This window comes from Mustela lutreola, chromosome 15 (assembly GCF_030435805.1).
Source record: "Mustela lutreola isolate mMusLut2 chromosome 15, mMusLut2.pri, whole genome shotgun sequence".
NCBI classification, from domain to species: domain Eukaryota; kingdom Metazoa; phylum Chordata; class Mammalia; order Carnivora; family Mustelidae; genus Mustela; species Mustela lutreola.
In genome coordinates, this window is record NC_081304.1 from 22721210 (window position 1) to 22740243 (window position 19034).

General features: G+C 52.9%; 1 protein-coding gene across 2 annotated transcripts in view; it reads right to left on the reverse strand.

Moving 5' to 3' along the window:
* LASP1 (LIM and SH3 protein 1) overlaps window positions 1-19034 on the reverse strand; it is a 37938-nt gene that overhangs the window by 7978 nt on the left and 10926 nt on the right. Inside the window, exons 3-4 of one of the 2 annotated variants that reach the window (XM_059147310.1) lie at window positions 13322-13406; window positions 6181-6288 (exon numbers count right to left, since the gene is read on the reverse strand). In XM_059147310.1, the coding sequence (XP_059003293.1) occupies window positions 6181-6288; window positions 13322-13406 (193 nt within the window). The remainder of the gene's footprint in view (window positions 1-6180; window positions 6289-13321; window positions 13407-19034) is intronic. The other variant, XM_059147311.1, reaches the window with a different exon arrangement.

Consider the following 19034-nt stretch of genomic DNA (forward strand, 5'->3'; position numbering starts at 1 on the left):
CAGGTCATGACCTCATGGGTCACTGGATCAAGCCCCGTGTCGGGCTTTGCGCTCAGCATGGAATCTGCTTAAAAGCTTCTCTCCCTCTGCCCTTCCCCCCAACTCTCTCTCTCGATCTGTCTCTCTCAAATAAGTAAATCTTTTAAAAAATAAGGAACTATCATGGGCCCCCAAGCACTCTGTTCTATGCCCAGAAGATCCAAGTGCACGTGGGTTGAGAGGCTAGGACTCGGGGGTGACCAGTGGAGGGTCCATTCCATGGCTAAATACAGAACCCCATTTTCTCTGCTAGCCCACAATCTGTTTTCTGAACCCCTGCTCCTGATTGTGGTCGAAAACGGAGGTCTGACACCACACCGCACTCTCACATGACTCTACATCACAGGCCACAAGGGAACACAGACTCTGGATGGAATCATCAACTCACCAACCAGAGTCTATTTTTTTTTAATAATTTTTTTTTTAATGTCCCCCACTCTCTGATTGTGTGTCCTTACATGGATTACTCATTTCCTTTTCTCAGCCAGCCCTACGACTGTGCATCACTATCACCTCCCCCCCCAGTTTTCTAGATGGGGAAACCACGTAACAGGTGGAGTTAGCAGAATCCAGCTCTCACATCGCATCCTTACTTCTCAACTACCATGCAATACTGCTCCCTACTACAGACTAACAGTATTTTGTTTTTAAAACAAATGTGAATCTGTGTTCACCTTCATTAGTCATCAGAGAAATCACTGCAGGTTAAAACCACAGTAAGATGCCACTACACACAATCAAAATGGCTAAAGTGAGCAAGTCTAAGTGAGGAGGCAAAGCAATGGGAACTCATCACTGCTGGCTGGAGGGAAAATCAGTACCCACTTGAAAAACAGATCGGCATTATCTGATAAAGTGAAGGATCATAAACTCTAAGACCCAGCAATTCCACTCCACAGGAACCCCAAGAAATATGTATGCGGATGTCCAGAGCATGTGGAAGCAATCTCAAATCCTACACCAGTATCAATAAAATATATTAAGCTTTAAATGGAATATTATATAGCAATTAAAAAGAATGGCACGTAGCTACATGCAAGTATGTCCATGAATTTTTAAGCATAATGTTGACCAAAGGAAGGAAGACACAAAAAGAATACCTAGTATATGTTCAGAAACAGGAAAAACAAAACTATAGCATTTAGTAATACACAGTAACATATTAAAATTAGAAAAAAGAGGGGCGCCTGGGTGGTTCAGTCTGTTAAGCTGAGTGTCTGCCTTCAGCTCAGGTCATGATCCCAGGGTCCTGGGGATCGAGCTCTACATCGGGCTCCCTGCTCTGCAAGGAGCCTGCTTCTCCCTCTCCTTTCTGCCTGCCGCTCCCCCTGCTTGTGCTCTGTCAAATAAGTAAAATCTTAAGAATAAAATAAAATTTAACTAGAAAAAATAAATCACAGCAACACTCTCAAAAATTATACTCCCGTTGTTCCACAAGCCTGTGTCCAGGTCATCTGACCCTGGGCATGGAATTTCTGTTTGATGTTACTACTTAACTACTGACTAGGCCCAGCCCTTAAAGAGTGAAGCCAACTTAACCAGAATATGCGCTGCTCATTCTTTTTCTTTTTTTTTTTTTAAGGATTTTATTTATTTGACAGAGATCACAAGTAGGCAGAGAGGCAGGCAGAGAGAGAGGAAGGGAAACAGGCTCCCCGCTGAGCAGAGAGCCCAATGTGGTGCTTGATCCCAGGACCCTTGGATCATGACTAGAGCCGAAGTCAGAGGTTTTAACCCACTGAGCCACCCAGGCGCCCTGCTCATTATTTTTCACTGATATAAACGCAAAGCATTTCTTCCTGTGGCAAAGATATTCCTGAAGTTTATGGTTTTATGGTCCTGTAGAACATTACCGAGTTCTGCAGATAACAGCAGAGTACTAACCAGTTCCAGTCTCATTGTATCCAGCACTTTCTTTCACTGACTAGGCAGCACATCTGCCTGTCCTAACCTCCAGCATAATTAGTTAAGTGAAATATAAGAGAGGTGCTCACTGTATGAGAGCTAGGTTTTTAGCACTTTAAAAACTCTATTCTGGGGCACCTGGGTGGCTCTGTGGGTTAAACCTCTACCTCTGGCTCAAGTCATGACCTCAGGGTCCTGGGACCTGTGGGTAGGGAGCCTGTTTCCCCCTTTATCTCTACCTACTTGTGATCTCTCTCTCTCTCTGTGTCAAATAAATAAAATCTTAAAAGAAAAAAAAAAAACACAAAACTCTATTCTAAGAGGAGTTCAGGTTGTGGCGGGCGGGGGGAGTTCAGGAATGTTTCTTGACTTGCACAGTGAGCACAGGTGTTCCCTCAGTGTTACTGGGTGTTACGTTTCACAGAAAAAGACCCAGGGTTGTATACAGAAAATCAATATATAAGAAGATACGGAGATAAACAAAACCAGAACTCCCCCACTGTTTAGCAGGGGCTCAGCCGTGAAAATTTCCCAGTGCATTAGAGCCACTGGCGTTTGGGACCAAAGGTCCTTCCAGAAGGATACGCTGCATCCCAGAGCACACAGCCCTGACCTCTCAACCCTTCCCATGCCTTTAACCAAGACACAGTTCCCCCAAAAGTACAACTTACTGGACCCCGCCTCAAAAGCTTTCACACATTCTCAGTACCAGACAATGGCCCAACTTTTCAACCAAACTTTATCCCCTACCTCTTCCTGAGCCACAGTGAGGAAAGTGGACAGGTCTGCCTTTACAGAGATGGTAACTGTACTGACCACACTGATCTGACAGATGACAGACCGCACACATCCAAGGCCTTTAACCATTATTCCTCTGGGGATGCAATCTCATCCCTTCACAAGATGGTCTGACCTCTCCGGGAGCAGCTGGAGGTCACCGGGTACTAACCTGGGAAGTGAGTGACCAGCTACACAGAGGACACTGTTTTGGATACTAAGCAAAAGGTGTGGCTCTCTTCTAAACACTATCTTTACGCCCAACTCTTCTGGAGGTTGGGACAACCTCACAATGGCTCTCAGCATGGTTTCGAGCTCCCTGAGAGTTCGGGGATGTGGCCAGGCCTGGCAATCCCTGACTTAAGGCTTGAGAAAGCACTTTTTTTTTTTTTTTAAAGATTTTATTTATTTATTTGGCAGGGAGAGACACAGGCGAGAGAGGGAACATAAGCAGGGGAAGTAAGAGAGGGAGAAGCAGGCTTCCCGTGGAGCAGGGAGCCTGATGTGGGGCTCGATCCCAGGACTCTGGGATCATGACCTGAGCCAAAGGCAGTTGCTCAATGACCAAGCTACCCAGGCACCCTGAGAAAGCTTTTTCAAGCTTTTTAAGGAACAGCTCTTAAACTTCACTGAGCATCCCCAGAATGCAGCTTCTCCCCAGAACGTTGCTTAAAATGCTGGTTCCTTAACTGCGGCTCAGGTCATGATCTCAGAGTCATGGGATGGAGCCGCGTCGGGCTCCCCACTCAGCCAGGAGTCTGCTTGGGATTCTCTCCCTCTCCCTCTGCCCCTCCCCCTGCACTCTCTCTCAAATAAATAAATCTTAAAATAATAATCATGAAACAAAATAAAATGCTGGTTCCTGGGTCGGGCTCCCAGAGATGCTGAGTTAGGCAGCCTATGAGGAGCCGGCCTGTGGGCCTGCATTGTCAATAAACCTTTCCACATCGGGACATCTGGGTGGTTTAGCTGGTTAAGTGCCTGACTCTTGGTCTGGGCTCAGGTCATAATCTCAAGGTTGTGAGATTGAGCCCCACATCGGGCTCTGTGCTCAGTCCAGGACTCTGCCACAGATTCTCTCTCTCTGCTCCTCTTCCCCTGTGTGTGCACTCTCTATCTCTCTAATAAATAAATAAAATCTTTAAAACAAAACAAGACCAAAAAAACCTCTCCCATGTGATTTTAGTACAGTCATTTACTGAGGCCACATCTGACAGACTAACTGGGTTCACTAAAACTGAGAGCCCTCCAGCTTTGTGGTCACACCTCAGACATCCCAGCTAAAGCTGCAAAAAGCAGAACCCCGTCAGGTTCAAGCCACCTCCCCCACCTCCGAGCAAAGGACAATCAGCTAATGGCAGCCCTGTGGTTAATGATAAGATGGTTATCACCTTAGGTGTAGATGTCTTGGCCACAGTGAGTTCAGTTACCAGAGCTCCTCACATGTTAACACCTCCAATAACTGGGTATGGAATATTCTGGAAACCTTCCAGTAAGGGAGGCAGGGATGACTGGGCTCGCTTGTCTTCTGCCTCTAAAAGCCACAGGCTGGAAGAAATGAGTAAATGGGGACGCCTGGGTGGCTCAGTTGGTTAAGCAGCTGCCTTCGGCTCAGGTCATGATCCCAGCGTCCTGGGATCGAGTCCCACATCAGGCTCCTTGCTCAGCAGGGAGCCTGCTTCTCCCTCTGCCTCTGCCTGCCATTCTGTCTGCCTGTGCTCGCTCGCTCTCCCTCTCTCTCTCTGATAAATAAATAAAATCTAAAAAAAAAAAAAAAAAAAAAAAAAAGAAATGAGTAAATGTGCCGGGGAACTGGGGTTGTAGATGAAAGCACGTGTCCTTGCAATGGAAACACCACAGAGGCCTGGAGAGTCAAGACTCCAGCTTTGCGAGCCATTCCACGTTTTCCCCACTGCCCAAGGCTTTCACCCTCCCTCCCACTTGTCATGTGGAGAGCTGGAAGACACAGACCTTTAACCCTCTTTACCCTTCAAAGAGTCTGGGCAGCATCCTTGGGGAAACTCTAGGGTACGAGGCCAGATCCTGGCTTATAAAGCAACTGAAACAGGTTTTACTAGAGAGAGAGAGAGAGAGTGTGTGTGTCTGGGTGGTGGGGGGGTGAATTTGAGCTCTTCTAGCCCAAGGGAAGCTCTCCATTTCCTCAAGCCACAAATTTCAAACCATAGGTCAACGGCCTTGTTGCAAAACCCACTTAGTTACTCATTTAGTTAAGTCTGCAGCAAGCATCTTTACAAGATAAAATAGAACAGAAAATATCTGAATCCTCTCCAAGGACTCTTCAAGGAAAGCTCTGAGTCGGTTTTCTCTCTAAATAAATAAGCAAGCCTGTTTGGTGGGTCATCATGTGAAATGTATGTTGTATCGTAGGTTGCAAAGTCTAAAAGCCACTGACTTGGACCTGACTGGTTCTCCTGGCCCTAAGCCCCTGCCCTGGAACCCATGCGAGCCACTGCAGAGTCACTCTAAGCACAGTGCCACCAAGGAGGCTGGGGGAGGGCTCTGGAGGCTGGGAGGGGGGGCGGGGAGATGGGTGCCCCAGGGGAGCCTGCCTGAATCCCAGACCCTCCACCCCAAGTGACCTCGGGCAACCTGCCGACTCCTTTCTGTTCTAGTCATAAAGACAACCGTTTGCCCAGGCCTTCATTTGTAGGACCGCCGCCACCACCCCCCCGCCCGCCCCAACAAGACTGGCTGGGCACACACTGCTATTCTGTGCCCTGGGACCCTGGGCCATGGGGCCACGGGGCCCTGGGGCCCCGCAGCCCAGGTTCATAGCATGTGCCCCAACCCCCCCACCCCCGCCCCAGGCAGCTTCCCTGCAAACTCAGATACACAGACTGCAGGTCAGTGGCTCTGCAAGGCAGGATACCAATGCCTATTCCCCGGCCACAGGTGCCACGGCCCCGAGAGATCGACCACCCACGCTCTATACCCAGTGCCGCCACCTCCAGACACGCCGACCATCCCTAGCCCGGGGGACCGGCCAGCCAACAAAGCCAGCTGGGGTTTTTACACAGGAAGGAAGAGCAAGCCGAGGTGGGGGTGGAGGCCGAGGGAGGGAGGAAATACTGCAGTATCAGCACCCAGAGACAGACGAAAGGGGGGCCGGCCCCTCCCCACCTAGCCAGCCACCCAGTTATGACCTTTGTGCTCTGACAAACAGTCCGTCTGGACCCTGACGCCCACCATAGCCGCGGTGGGGGGGCACTTTAGAGAGGGTGGGGAGAGCTTCAGCACACAGGCCCTCCCTGTACAAAAGCTGAGTGCTTTTCCAGTAGAAGTGCCATGTGGGCCCAGGGTGGGATGGGGGAATATGGGGGTGCACAGAAAAAAGGCAAGTGGGAAGCCTAGACCCTTCCTTCCTTCGTGACAGCTGTCACCCAGTTGGGCCGGGGGACGCGAGGCAGTGGGGGTCCCACAGCAGGCAAGGGAGCGTACGTTACTGATCTGGTCCTGGGTTTTCTTGATTCTCTGGAGCTCGGGCGTGTCCGCCACCACGCTGAACCCTTTGCCCTTGTTCTTCTCGAACTCCTCCTTGTAGCGCACCTGGAGGACCAAGTTGGGGAGAAAAATTAGCGTCAAGACAGGGGCAGCAGAGGACTCCTGCCCACGGCCACCTCTGACGGAACAACCAGCCAGGATGGAGACCCTGACCAGAAATTCCCTGCAGTGATGTTCACCGCCCCCGCACCCCGAAGTCAAAGCAGGAGGCTTAGCCAAAAAGTGTTTGACTACTAACAATAACCCACGGAAATGTATTCAGTGCCTTCTGAGTGCCAAGTGCTTTACATGAATTATCACAAGTAAGTCTGCAAGCTCCGTTTTGCAGATAAAGAAATTAAGCCAGAGAGAGGCAAAACCCCCTGCCAAGGTCATACAGCTTGGAAATCAAGTCCAGAATCACCAGGGTGCAAACTCTCGGCTGCCTGACTCCTGACCTCTCCCCGCTAACCTATCTTATGTGAAAGCTATAGGAAGAAGGTACTTTCCAGAGCTCCAAAGGCTGCCCCAGCCCTCACCCTAGCCAGAATATGGCCCGACCCACCGAGAACCCGGAGAAGTCTTGGAAGCGCCCAGCTGAGCAAAGGCTGTGCCAAGTGACAAAGCCGGCACCCGGAAGGGAGGGCGGAGAGACAGCCACTCGGAAGGACTCCATCAATGAGCCTTTGACGGGCCCGGCGGCTTCCTGGAGCCTGCCCGGCCTGCTTCTAAGGTCAATGCCACATGAGTAGATGACATCGGTGGGGGCAGAGACAGGACTTCGGAACAGGGTTCCAAGCTCCGGGAAAGAACCCTACCCTCCAACACTGCCTTCCTCTCCTGAGAAATTCATGGAAACTCAAGTACCAGAGGGACTCGAGTCAGACCTAAGAAAGGACTTCCCGAACGCTAATGGAATTGAAATATGAAAAATATCTCATTCTCCCCAGGGGGTTTTAAAGAATGGAATGGAGGCTAGAAATGCCCATGGGACACAGAACAGTTCCTTGGTTTCCAGAGACTTCACTGTCCACTCCTGAGCCACCAGCTGTTCCAGCCCCACCAGCTGCCTGGATTGCCTCCGGGTGTGTGTGTGTGTGTGTATGTGTGTGTGTGCGCACTGTCCTAGAAGCAGGTCAGCCCAGGACATGAGGCCTAGGGCCTCGGGAGTTTCCAGGATAGGATGCCCAGGCAGCTCGCAGGCGTGGAGTCAGGAGTCACCTGGCCACACCGCTGAGCTGCACCCTGACCCAACCCAGGACAACACTCTCGGGTTCATCCGGCCACACCCACGAGTTCCTCGGCACACCGCCCAGGGGTCAGAGGTCCTTGTTCATCCTCTGGAGCCCAGCTTATCCACCCAAGGTGTTCTCGATCCTACAAGGTCTCAGAAGCACCCCTGTTTATTTATTTATTTTAAACAAGCCCCTTCATTCTAATCCAGACTGCAAGTTAACACAGTAATACATGGACTGACCCACCCCCAAGGGCCCAGAACTGCCCCCAGCATCAACTCTTCCAGAAAGCCCTGGAACAGTGTGGTGACCTTTAGTGCTGAGGGCAGGGAGACTCTTTGGGAAAGGAGCATCAGGGAGAAGGTGGCACTGGAGTCAGAAAAATACAGCTCCTGATGCACAAGCCCCAAATCCAAGGCCTCTGGCCTCGGTTTCCCCATCCATAAAAGAGCTGTAAGAGGAATCAGTTAAAATATGGGGAGGAGGCTTCCCATGCCAAGCATGGGCAAACAGCTAGAGGGAGTTGGTCCTAACCGGTGCTCAGTCTCGCACTTGCCAGGCGGTCTTGGGCAAATGACTTCACCTTTCGAGCCTCCATTTGCAATCTGTAAAATGGGGATAGCACCACCCATTCCAGTCAGTGGCGCCAACTACAGACAGTGGCTTGAACACAGTCAATGAGTCCTGGAGCATCCTGAAGCAAGGCCGGGCTCCACATCTGCTGCTGAGGGCAAGTGTGGAAGTGCTTTGTCAACATTCAAGTGCTGACCACGTGCCAGACCCCCACTCCTTCCTCCACTTCCTGGCCCTGTAAGGGTCAGGTCCCTAATCCAGGGGAATAATTGCCATGGCGACACTACAATGATGTCAGCTAGTTCCCAGGCTCAGGAACTGCCTCTCCCTCCCTGCTGGGGAAGGAGAATGTGTTTCACTCCTGGCACAGGCCACCAGATAGGGCGGAGCTGGGGTGGAAGCGGGATGCAGAAGGGCTGAAGGGAGGTCAGCCCCTCAGGGCTGTGTGTCACTAGGCAAATCCGTCCCCCTCTCTGGACTGAGCTGGGGGGGGGGGAGGGGACTGTCCAGCTGATCTCTAAAAACCTACCCAGCTCTGGAGTTTGTGATCATGTTTAAGTACCTGCAGATCTCAACTATGAAGATCAAGGTGAGGAAGATTCTCTGTGAGGCCTTTTGGGGCTGGAGTGGGTGGCAAAAGTGAAAGGTAGACAGCCAGGGAGTGTAGGGGAGGCCCCTACCCAGAGCCCCTCTCTCAGGGTTCTCTGGTCTCCCAAGCAGGAGTGTTTGCCTTCACCTGGGATGGCTCAGCAGGATGTGGTGGGGGCTGGTCTCTCAGGGAGGAAACCTGCCTAAGGTCATTCAACCCAGTTGTGGGTAGGGACAGGGGGCAACTCTGCTCTGGGGACAGATGACTCTATGTCTGGGAGCTGCCTGGGCCGCCCATTCTGGAAATTCCCCACGCAGGGCCAGGTCTGAGGCCGAGGCTCCTCCCACCCACCAAACAGGGCCCTGGAGGCTCCACTTTCTCTACACGTGTTTATTAATAACTCCCTGGGTCTATCTTGTTCATTATTTATCCCAGCAAAGTAGGTACAAGTAAGTGTTTGTGGCGTGCATGATGGGGGACTTGAATAGACACAAAATATCAAACAGACAGCACAATTTAGAAAGTCACTGTTTTGGGGCACCTGGGTGGCTCAGTGGGTTAAGCCACTGCCTTCGGCTCAGGTCATGATCTCAGGGTCCTGGGATCGAGTCCCACATCGGGCTCTCTGCTTAGCGTGGAGCCTGCTTCCTCCTCTCTCTCTCTCTGCCTGCCTCTCTGCCTACTTGTGATCTCTCTCTGTCAAATAAATAAATAAAATCTTTAAAAAAAAAAAAAAAAAAAAAAAAAAGAAAGTCACTGTTTTGCTGACCCAACATAAGAGCAAAGATCATGACTTGAACAAAAAATTTTTTCTCCTAAATAAACCAGTATAAAACAAAACAAAACCAGAAAATTTGGGTGGGGCGGGATACAGTGCCATTTCTTTTTTGGAAAAAAAAGAAAATACAGTGCTTACTGTGTGTCTACTATATGCCAGGCCCACATACTGTGTAACTTACCTCCTTCTAACAGAAAAGAAACCAGCTTGAAAATTAAGACACAGATGGGGAGGAGAGCGAATGAAGATCAGTTGGAAGCAATCTTCAAAAGGTCAGTGTCTACTCCCCAGCTTCACTGAGCCCAGGCTCTACTTCCTCCCCTTTCTAAGATAATAGTTAACTAGTGAACACTGATTGAGTACTGACTCTAGCCAGGAACTGCTCTAAATGCTTACTCCACACTAAAATCCTCTATATCCTAATGATGTTCTAGGTCCTTCATAACATCTGCTATATCCTCACAACAACTTTTGGAGAAAGGTAACCCCCATTTTACAGATGAAGGCACTGAGGCTCAGGAAGGTGAAACAGTCCCCCCCCCCCCCAAGGTCACACAGCTAGGGTGGCGGACCCAGGATCTGACCTTTAGCAGGCTCAGGTCAGAGTAACACCAGGTATGCTGGACAGACCACACTGTCCAATGCCTGGGACTGTACAGCGCCACAGGGGGGACGATGGGGGCAAGAAAACAAGAAAGAGAGATTTATTCTCCCTGAATTTCTGCCTGGGTTCTGGGGGCCACATGGATGTTGCCTCTACTCAGCTGGGAGCTGGGGGAGGGAGAGCTGCCTTGGGGAGGGGATGCAGCTGGGGCCCCAGCCTACGCTTCCCTGCCTCAGCCAGGCCTGGGCAGGACCACCCACAGGGTCATTTCTGGTCAGTTCTGTGGTTACCTCCCCCACAGGGGAGGCTCCAGGTGTCCCAGACACCCAAAGTACCACTTTGGGAACCAATCTAGACACAGGAAAACAAATAAAGTTGAACTAGCACTGGCAGCTTCCAGAGACTGAGGAGGGCTGGGACACACGCATACAGGTCAGGAAGGGGCCCTGGAAAGAGCCCAAGTGACACCCTGGTGGGGTGGGGCATGGTAGGCAGAGGAGGCTCCCACTTCCCTTCCCGCCAGCCACAAGCTGCTCTAGCCAGCCCTGCCCCCACAGGAGCCACAGGAACCAGAACCTGTCACCACCCCCGGACAGGCCCACTCAGCTCTTCCAAACCTCAGTGCCATCAGCACAGCCCCCAACCACTAGGCAACTGGGGTTCGCTGTCTCCATTTTACCAGGGAGTTCTGAAAAAAGCTAGGAGAGGAAAGCAGCCAGGCTCAGACCACAGACCCACACTTGCAAAGAAGACAGGGCCCCCGCCTCTATCCTTGCTGCCTACCCCAGCTTCCAGGCCCAGGAGCCCAATGCAGGTTAGAGGCCAACGCAGGTTAGAGCCGTGTCCTCAGTGCAGAGCCCTGACTCCCTAACGCCCCCACCCCTCTGCTCAGAGCAGAAGCAAGGTGAGCCCCAGCTTCCTGCCTGCCCCTCTCAAATCTGGCTCTAAGTCTCACAAAGTAAGTCCAAAAGGCTCATGAGAATCACCAGGGCAGTCAAAATGCAGATTCCTGGGCACTGCCCAAAATTGCCAACCAGAGACAGGGGCCTGGAGGCCCAGGAAGCAAGCAGAAGTCCAGACCCTGGGGAGCAGCGAGCAGAGGTGGGGCAGAGGGGGCCTGAAGAGCACAGGGGAGCCTGAGCTCCTGCTGCTTCCTCCTACATACCCCACCCCTCAGGGATCTGGTTCCAGGGCCAGAAAGGGCTACAGCCGTGCCTTTGTGGGACTGACAAAAGCTAAGGGAATTAACAGGGTTTGAATTTCTCCTCTTGAGAGTAGGGGTGTGTGTGTGTGTGTGTGTGTGTGCGCGCGCCTCTGCCTGAGTGTGTGCACACACTCTCACACACCTCTGGGAGCTGCACCTTTCCAAACACCTGACAGCCCCTCCCACATCTCTTCTTCCAGGTTCCCCTGTTGGGGCCCCCACCACTTGGGGGTCTGACTGCCCCTCTCAAGCTGTGGAGTGAGTCCAGGTTACCCTAGATGCTGTGGCCTGCACACTCCCCAAAGCCCCCTCCACCTCTGGCCCCAGGGGGTCCCTCTCCAGGATGAGGGGGCGCCTCTCCAGGATGAGGGAGTCCCGGGTGGTCGTCAGCAGCCAGCTAGAGTCTGGCCAAAATCTTCCCTGTGCAGACCCGGTCCAGGCCCCAGGGCTGCCTCAGCCCCTCTTCCTGCCAGCTGGACCACCCGTGCCCTTCTCTGCAGGCAAGGTCTGGTGTCCATACCAGCTCCCCGCCAACTGTGGGTTTCACGCCCGGCAGGGTCAGCATCCGGGCTGGCAGCTGCAAGCTGCCGCCTAGGGAAAAACCAGCTTCCCCTACTTGCTCCCAGCTATTGTGGGACACGCACGAGGCTTACGCCTCACACCTCACCGGGACTGTACATGGTCAATATCACTGTACTTGGGAGTGGAAAAACCAGAGTCCGGATCCTGAAACTTCACTCACTGTGCGTGTCAACAGGCAAAGCCTGCATTCCCCCATCTGATGGTTACCCAGAGTGGGGTCAAGGATGAATGAGGCAAAAAGTAACTATAAGCACTGTACTAAGCTATAATTCTCAGCAGCACCAGGAACTAACGTGTTTATTATCAAGGTAGAGATAAGTTCTCCTGAGGGAGTTGGGTGGAAAACTGGAAAGAACGCAAGTCTCAGGATTCGACAAACCGGCCTTCAAAGTCCGTAGGATCCCTTCCTTCTTCCTTGGAGTGGGGGTGATCCTGCCAAGGTCTCAGGCTCGTGAGAACTAAGGGCACTCAGATGCCCAAGGCATTTGGCACTCAAGACCGGAGCAGTCAACAGTCTTCCCACCCGTGCTGCTACCCCGTATGATCTTAGCAAGTCCTCTCATGTCTCTGGGCTGTTTCCTCATCTGTACCACAGAAACAGCACCTTCCTCCCAGCTGCCAGAGGACACAGGTAAAGCCCTAGAGAGCACAGGGCTGGTTCTCTTTCACAGGACCTCCTGGGACACAGGGACCTAGAGAGGTCCTGTAAACGCCGGAGAGCAGGAAGCCCACTCCAGGGGGATCAGGAGAGATTCTCCCCTGTGGCCCCAGAGGGATCCTCTGCCAGCAACATTTTCCTGGCCCTGGGCACCCTGCCCACTTGGCTAAGTCCCTCAAGGGGTCTTTGTAGAAGCCCCATTCCCTCGAAAGTCCAGGCCAGGTTGGTCCCAGAAGCCCTCCCAGACCTCCAGATAGAATGTCCTGTTCAGGGCTCAGGGCTCTGGATTCTTTGCTTATTCCTCACTGTCCCCTAAATTCAGAGTCTTGCCTGGACAAGAACCCATCTCCCCCCCAACACAGCGGCATGTACCCCACTCCCCACAAAGCACAGGCTCCAAAAATCAGGCCCAAGGAGACAAAGGTAGGACAAGTCCCCAGGGGAGACCCTCTTTGCAGCCTGCCCTCTGAGGGGCTTTGGAGACATGGCCATAAAGGGAGGGCGGACCTCCGATGGCATGAGCCTGGAGAGGTGAGTCCTCTCCTTTGAGGAGGGGTATGAGTGGAAAGGAGGGAGAAGGGAACAGCTTCTTGAAGGAGACGGGCTTCAGAGGCCCCACAAGAAATTTCTGGAGCAGAGAGAGTCAGACACCCATACCTCCCGAACCCACTTCCTCCACTCCTTTGATAAGGTCAGGAAATATGAAGTAACCAGGAGCAGGGGTGGGGGCAGGGAGACATGGCAAATGCCAGGATTTCAGCACCTCGGCCCTGCTGAGTAACCACAGCAGGGAGAAGGAAGCAGCCCTTGCCAAACCCAGGGGTTACAACACCCCACGCTCCCCGCCAGGCCGTAGGGCCTGCCCCGCCCCCTCACCTGACTCTGGAGCTCACTCTGTTGCTTGAGGCGGAGGTTTTCCGGGGTGTCAGCCACCATGGTGAAGGACTGCTTGGGGTAGTGTCTGAGGAACAGAAAGAAAGAGTGAAGGTCACTCTGGGGAAGGGGTAGGAACCTCTGGGCTTCTCACAGGCCTGAGTCTCCTGGAAACTTCCTCTTATCCATGGGCAGCCCCTGCCCTGTTCAGCAACAGGACCACGATGTGTACCAGCCTTGGCTGAGGGGGGGCAAGCATGTCTCAGACTTGGCCGGGGCCGAACCAGGAAAACATATCAGACCTGAGGGGCTGGCTGGCCATGGAGAGCTGTCCTGAGCCAATGGAAGGCCCTGGGGACAGTGTCTGAGGGTTTCAGATGGCCCTTGTTTGGAGAGAATCCATGTCTTAGAATCTAGCATCCAGCAGGGTTGAGAGGCCTGGGCTGCCCAGGACAGCCCCACCAGCCGGCAGCCAGAACAAAGCATCCAGCTAAAGGTAGAAATGGAGACCAACCAAGCAGAGGAAGGGCAGGAGGGATGTGGAGACAGAAGTAAAGGAGAAAGGAAATGAAACAGACCGAGCAAAGGGGAAAAAGAGAGAGACAAGCCAAGAAACAGACTCTTAACTCCAGAGAACAAACTTATGGCTAGCTAACCAGGGGGCAGGTGGTTGGGAGATGGGTGAAAAACATGATGGGGACTAAAGAGTGCCCTTGTGATGAGCACTGGGTGATTAAAATAAAAACTTAGCGGCGCCTGGATGGCTCAGTCGGTTAAGCCTCTGCCTTCAGCTCAGGTCATGATCTCAGGGTCCTGGGATCAAACCCTACCCACATCGTGCTCTCTGCTCAGTGGGGAGCCTGCTTTCCCCTCTCTCTGCCTGCCTCTCTGCCTACTTGTGATCTCTCTCAAATAAATAAATAACACCTTTAAAAAAATAAATAAAATAAAATAAAAACTTAAAAAAAAAATAGTAGTAAAAGGGAATGGGACATGCATATCCGGGGGGCGGAGGGGATGTGGGGGAGCTTCCTGGAGGAGGTGGTAAGAGAGAAAAAGCACACAGTCCAGAGTGGTATTATGAAGGGCTAACGTGGTCTTACTTAACTGGAAGGTAGGTGAGACATTGGTTTGACATCAGAAAATTAGCCTGAGGCCCTCAAGTGACAGGTAACGCTCTAACAATGGTTGATCTGTGCCCAGTGTCTCAGTTCATCAAATCCCCACAAATGCCCTTTTTTCCTGCTTTGACAGAAGGGAGAACTGAGGTTCAGACAAGTTAAACAATGTGGCCAAAGCACGGGGCCAGTAAGTCATGGCGTCTAAATTTGTACCCCATGTTCCCAGGGCCCAGCATCCTGAACCAAACCCTCCCGATCCCAGACATAGGGCAGAGCAGGAGCCTGTGCCCCAGAAAGAGGACTGGCTTGGAGGTAACAGGAGCTAGGGCAGCCCTTAGAGGGAAACCCACAGTGACCTCCAGGATCAGGCAGGTCGTGTCCCCTCAATTCCCAGAAGAGGAAACAGTGTTGTGATGCAAGGCACTTAGCACTTAGCTGATTTCATAATTCATTTATTTATCACTGGTTTCTTGTCTTCTCTCTACTTCTCCATGATGTGAGGGGTTCTGGTCTCTTTTGTCCACAGATTTATCCCAAACTCCTTCAAACAGAACCTGGTGTTAACAAACGTGTGTTGGATAAATGATTTTCCACCAGGCACTAAAGCTGGGTCAAGACTAGAACTCAAGTCTCTCATGTCCCCCTTGGTCATGCCAAAGGTCCCCAGCAAACCAGCTAGAGGAACGGCAGCCCTGAGTCACTGCTCTGTGGGAATGTGCTGGAATGGGAAACGGCTGCGGGTCCACATGGGCTCCAGATACCTCAAGGGTTGGCTAGCGGCTTCTCTGAGCAGGAGCTGAGGTCTGGCCATTTGCAGCCCTGGGTGACGGACACCTCACCACAACCGTGACCACCTGCAGATCGCCGCGTCACAGACTGTCCTCAGGTAAGCAATGGAGCACCTCCTTCCAGTAAGTTCAACCCTGGCTGGTCTGGCCGACAGGCCCTAGAGGTGGCCTCCTACTGTGTGCTCACCAAAGCTGGAAGATTCCTGGGGGGAGAGGGGAGGCGCCCTGAGCAAGAGCTACCTGTGAACTCATGACTTCCCCGAGCCACCACTTGTGAAGGGCAGGACTGGGGTTTGCAGAACTAAACCAAGGTCAGTGGTGGGGGGTGTGACTAGAATGGACACAGAGCTGGGCTCTGGCCCTGCCGCGGACTCGCTGGGTGAGTTCAGCATTCCTTTTTCTTCCTGGGCTAGTTTCACTGTCCAGGACCCAGGTGCTCCCAGCTGTGCCCCTCCCCCAGCCTCCACTGCTCCACCTGGGTCCTGCCTCCCAGTTAGGCTGAGCCCTCTGCTCCTCCAGCAGCGAGGGAGGGAGAGGACAGAAAAGTAAACACAGGTGCCTACAGCTGGCGGGGCTAAGGCTACCGCAGGAAAGCTCGGCCACCCACAGCACAAGTGCTCCCTTCAAAATTCCTCCGCAGTTCCAGAAAAAGGGAGGGCCCACTGGGAGTCTGTTTCTGGAGATTAGAAAGAGACCGGCAGGAGGGATCCAAGTTCGGATCTCTAGCAGAACTGGCTGGCCCTGATGGCCTAGGAGGGAAGCCTCGAGACAGGACCCTCCCACCACATCGGGGCCCTTTAGAAGGTGGAAGGTGTCCGCAGGTACTGCAGGTGTCACGGGGTAGGGAGTGTGGAGAGGAGAGCATCACTGGCAGAGAAGAGAGGTGGGCTCCTAAAGCAGGGGGACCAAGGGGAAGACCTCCCGGGCAGCTCTGGTCAGTTTCCAGATGATGTCACTCAGCTCTGGGTGGGGAAGGGTGGCGGGCAGCAAACACACGTGCTCCCAAGCCAGTCTACACACCTGGGCTTTCCCATCTGCCTGAATGTCCAAGGTTAACATGGAGTGCCAGTTCTGGTGGCCCAAGGACAGCCCGACACAGGCGGATGACATGCCCCCCCCCAATCTGCAGTTATGAGGTTCCTTTGTTCCTCACACCCACAGAATACAGAGACGGGCCCTTCGCAGTGGCGCATGTCTCTGAGATACAGGGGCCAGTGGGTCCCTTGTCTCTGACGCTGCACCAGAGCAGTATCAGGACAGTCTCCCACCCCTGCAACATGCAGCAAGGGCCTCTGGATGGGACAGTCAGGTGTTTAACCTTCACTTTGGAACCACCATGACCCCCAGATCTCAGCCCCCCACAGCCAACCCCATCAGAAGGGAAGGGGAGACCAGCCTAGATGCTCACGCAGCTTAATCTGGAGGGAAGGTAGGGGGAAAGATGGGGAAGATTTTAATCCTGCATCAGATTAAATAGATTAAAGAGGAGCTCCAGAACCTCTAATCTCTTAGCCCACCGCCTCCTGGACCCCAACCCTGGACCAGAGGAGGGCAGGCAGATATTTCCTCCTCCTGCTGGGTCAAACCTGTCCCCTCCCCACAGCCCTGGGCCCCTGACGAGACAACCCTGCCTTTCCCTTCCCCTGCTCACTGCGCTTCAGGTTCCCATGGCAACCCCATCCTCAGCTCCAGGCAGGAGAGCGGAGCAGAAGCAGACTGAGAGAGGCTGTGGGGGTGGGGGGTAGAGGCGCAGATGCGAGGGTGGCTGAGGACACCCAGGAGGGCAACACCAGGAGGCTGCAAACTCAGGATCCTCGCAGACAGTGTCAGTGAGGAAGACAGGTGCCACGAGTGTGTTTTGGGGTGGGGGTGAGGATGCACAAATGTGGATGCTGTGCCCTTCCCCCACCCACACTACTGCCTTCCAAGAAGCCTGCAACTGATCTGACCTGCTTCCAGAGATAATTGCTGGAAATTCTACCTTATCCATCCCTCTCTCAGGGATTCCCATCTTCTCAGGTTGGAGCTCTTCCCACCCATCACCCGCAGATCCCAGTCGGGATGAACAGATGTGCGTGGAAGCCAGTGCAGGGCGCTGAGGCCACTGAGGTCATGAGGGGTTACCACCTCAGCTAGTGACCCTGCTGGGACCCCAGCCCCACCAACAGCCCGGGGCCAGGGTGGGAAGAACTGGGTGTTCCAACCCTACCTGGAGCTCGGCACAGAGCGCAGCTGTTCTTTGTCCCTTCTGTGGGCCAGGCTGCACCCAGCCCCTTGTTTCTTTCTCCCAGCAGTGGGCCCTCAGTTATGTCCCTCCCCACTTCTGACAACTGCCATCAGCTGCTCTGGGGAGGAGAAGTGCATGGAGACAGCCCAAGTCCACTAGGAGGGGAAGCTTTGGGGGTAGAGCGGGAGACCACGGAAAGGGATCTAGCAGCTATGAGGGCAAGGACAGGGAACAGCAGGCCAATCAGGCAGTGGCTGGCAGCAGCGAGGACCTCTAGGAGAATTGACAGGCACACCAAGTGACTTCTTGATAAGACTATGTCCTGTGCCCCGTCTCTCTTGAAATCCGCCACAAGGCTTTGGGCTAGAAAAGGCAGGCATTATCATCGTGCCCATTTAACAGATAAAGAAACTGATGCTCAGTGTCAAGGACAAAGACCTTGCCTAGGGCACTCCCCCTCCCCACAAGGGCCCCAGCCATCTAGGGGGAGGCTGACATCTCTCTCAGATGGACCCTAGACCGCTAGCTCCCAGAGCTCTGGGGAAAGATGCACTTGGCAGGGTGGGTCTTGAGCAAAGTACTTTATCTTTCAAGCCCAACCAGTTCCTAAGCTTGGTCATTATGAGACCCTCTGGGAGTCCGAAGGCTGGTGGACAGTCAGAAGCCACTTACTCAATACTTTTCTAAAGCAGGAGCGCCTGGGTGGCTCAATGGGTTAAGCCTCTGCCTTCAGCTCAGGTCATGATCTCAGGGTCCTTGGATCAAGCCCCGCATCAGAGGGAGCCTGCTTCCCCCACCTCCTCTGCCTGCCTCTGCCTACTTGTGATCTGTCAAATAAATAAATAAAAATCTTTAAAAAAAAAAAAAAAAACTTTTCTAAAGCAGGTGTCTCAAGAGGGGAGAGTGACCTGCATGGTTGTGGGAGAAGGGTCCTCTGCCTCTCCTGGGTTTGCCCTAAGGACCTCTGAGTCAGCTTCCTGTTCAGAAGGGCAAGGAGGGCAGGGAGGATGCTGAGAAGTGGTGAGGCTCCCGCTATAGACACACTGGTGACAGGGATAGCTTACAGGACACAGCCCTGCTCCGCTCCTGCCCTCAGCCGCATTCCAGAGGCAGAGCCAGAACCAGAATAGACCAGAGATCCTGAAAGCCCGCTCCCCCTTTCTACAAGCAACCTGGCCCCTTCCAGCCTTACACCCCTTCAAAAACCACAGCTTTTTGTTCAGGGAGGAACAAAAATACATCAACAAAAGCAACAAGGAGCCTTTGGTTTTACCAAAAGAAAAAAAAAAACAAACCAGCCCCTACATCCTGCCTGTGGAAGGAGCTGCTGATTCCCCTGCTGGGAAAACTGCCCATGTTGGGGGGGGAGCTCCTTTCTAACCCAGTTTCTCACCCGTCCCCCAGGCCTGAGGGGCTGAAATGGTCGGGACAGGAAGCAACAAGGAAGCATTGTTTGACCAGAGGGGGAAAAAAAAAAAAAAGAGCAGCCAGAAAGATCAAGGCCAGACATGAAGAAGAACTTACCAGTCCTCAGGCATGAGAGACTGGATAAAAACTCAAAGCTGGTACCCATCCCTGAT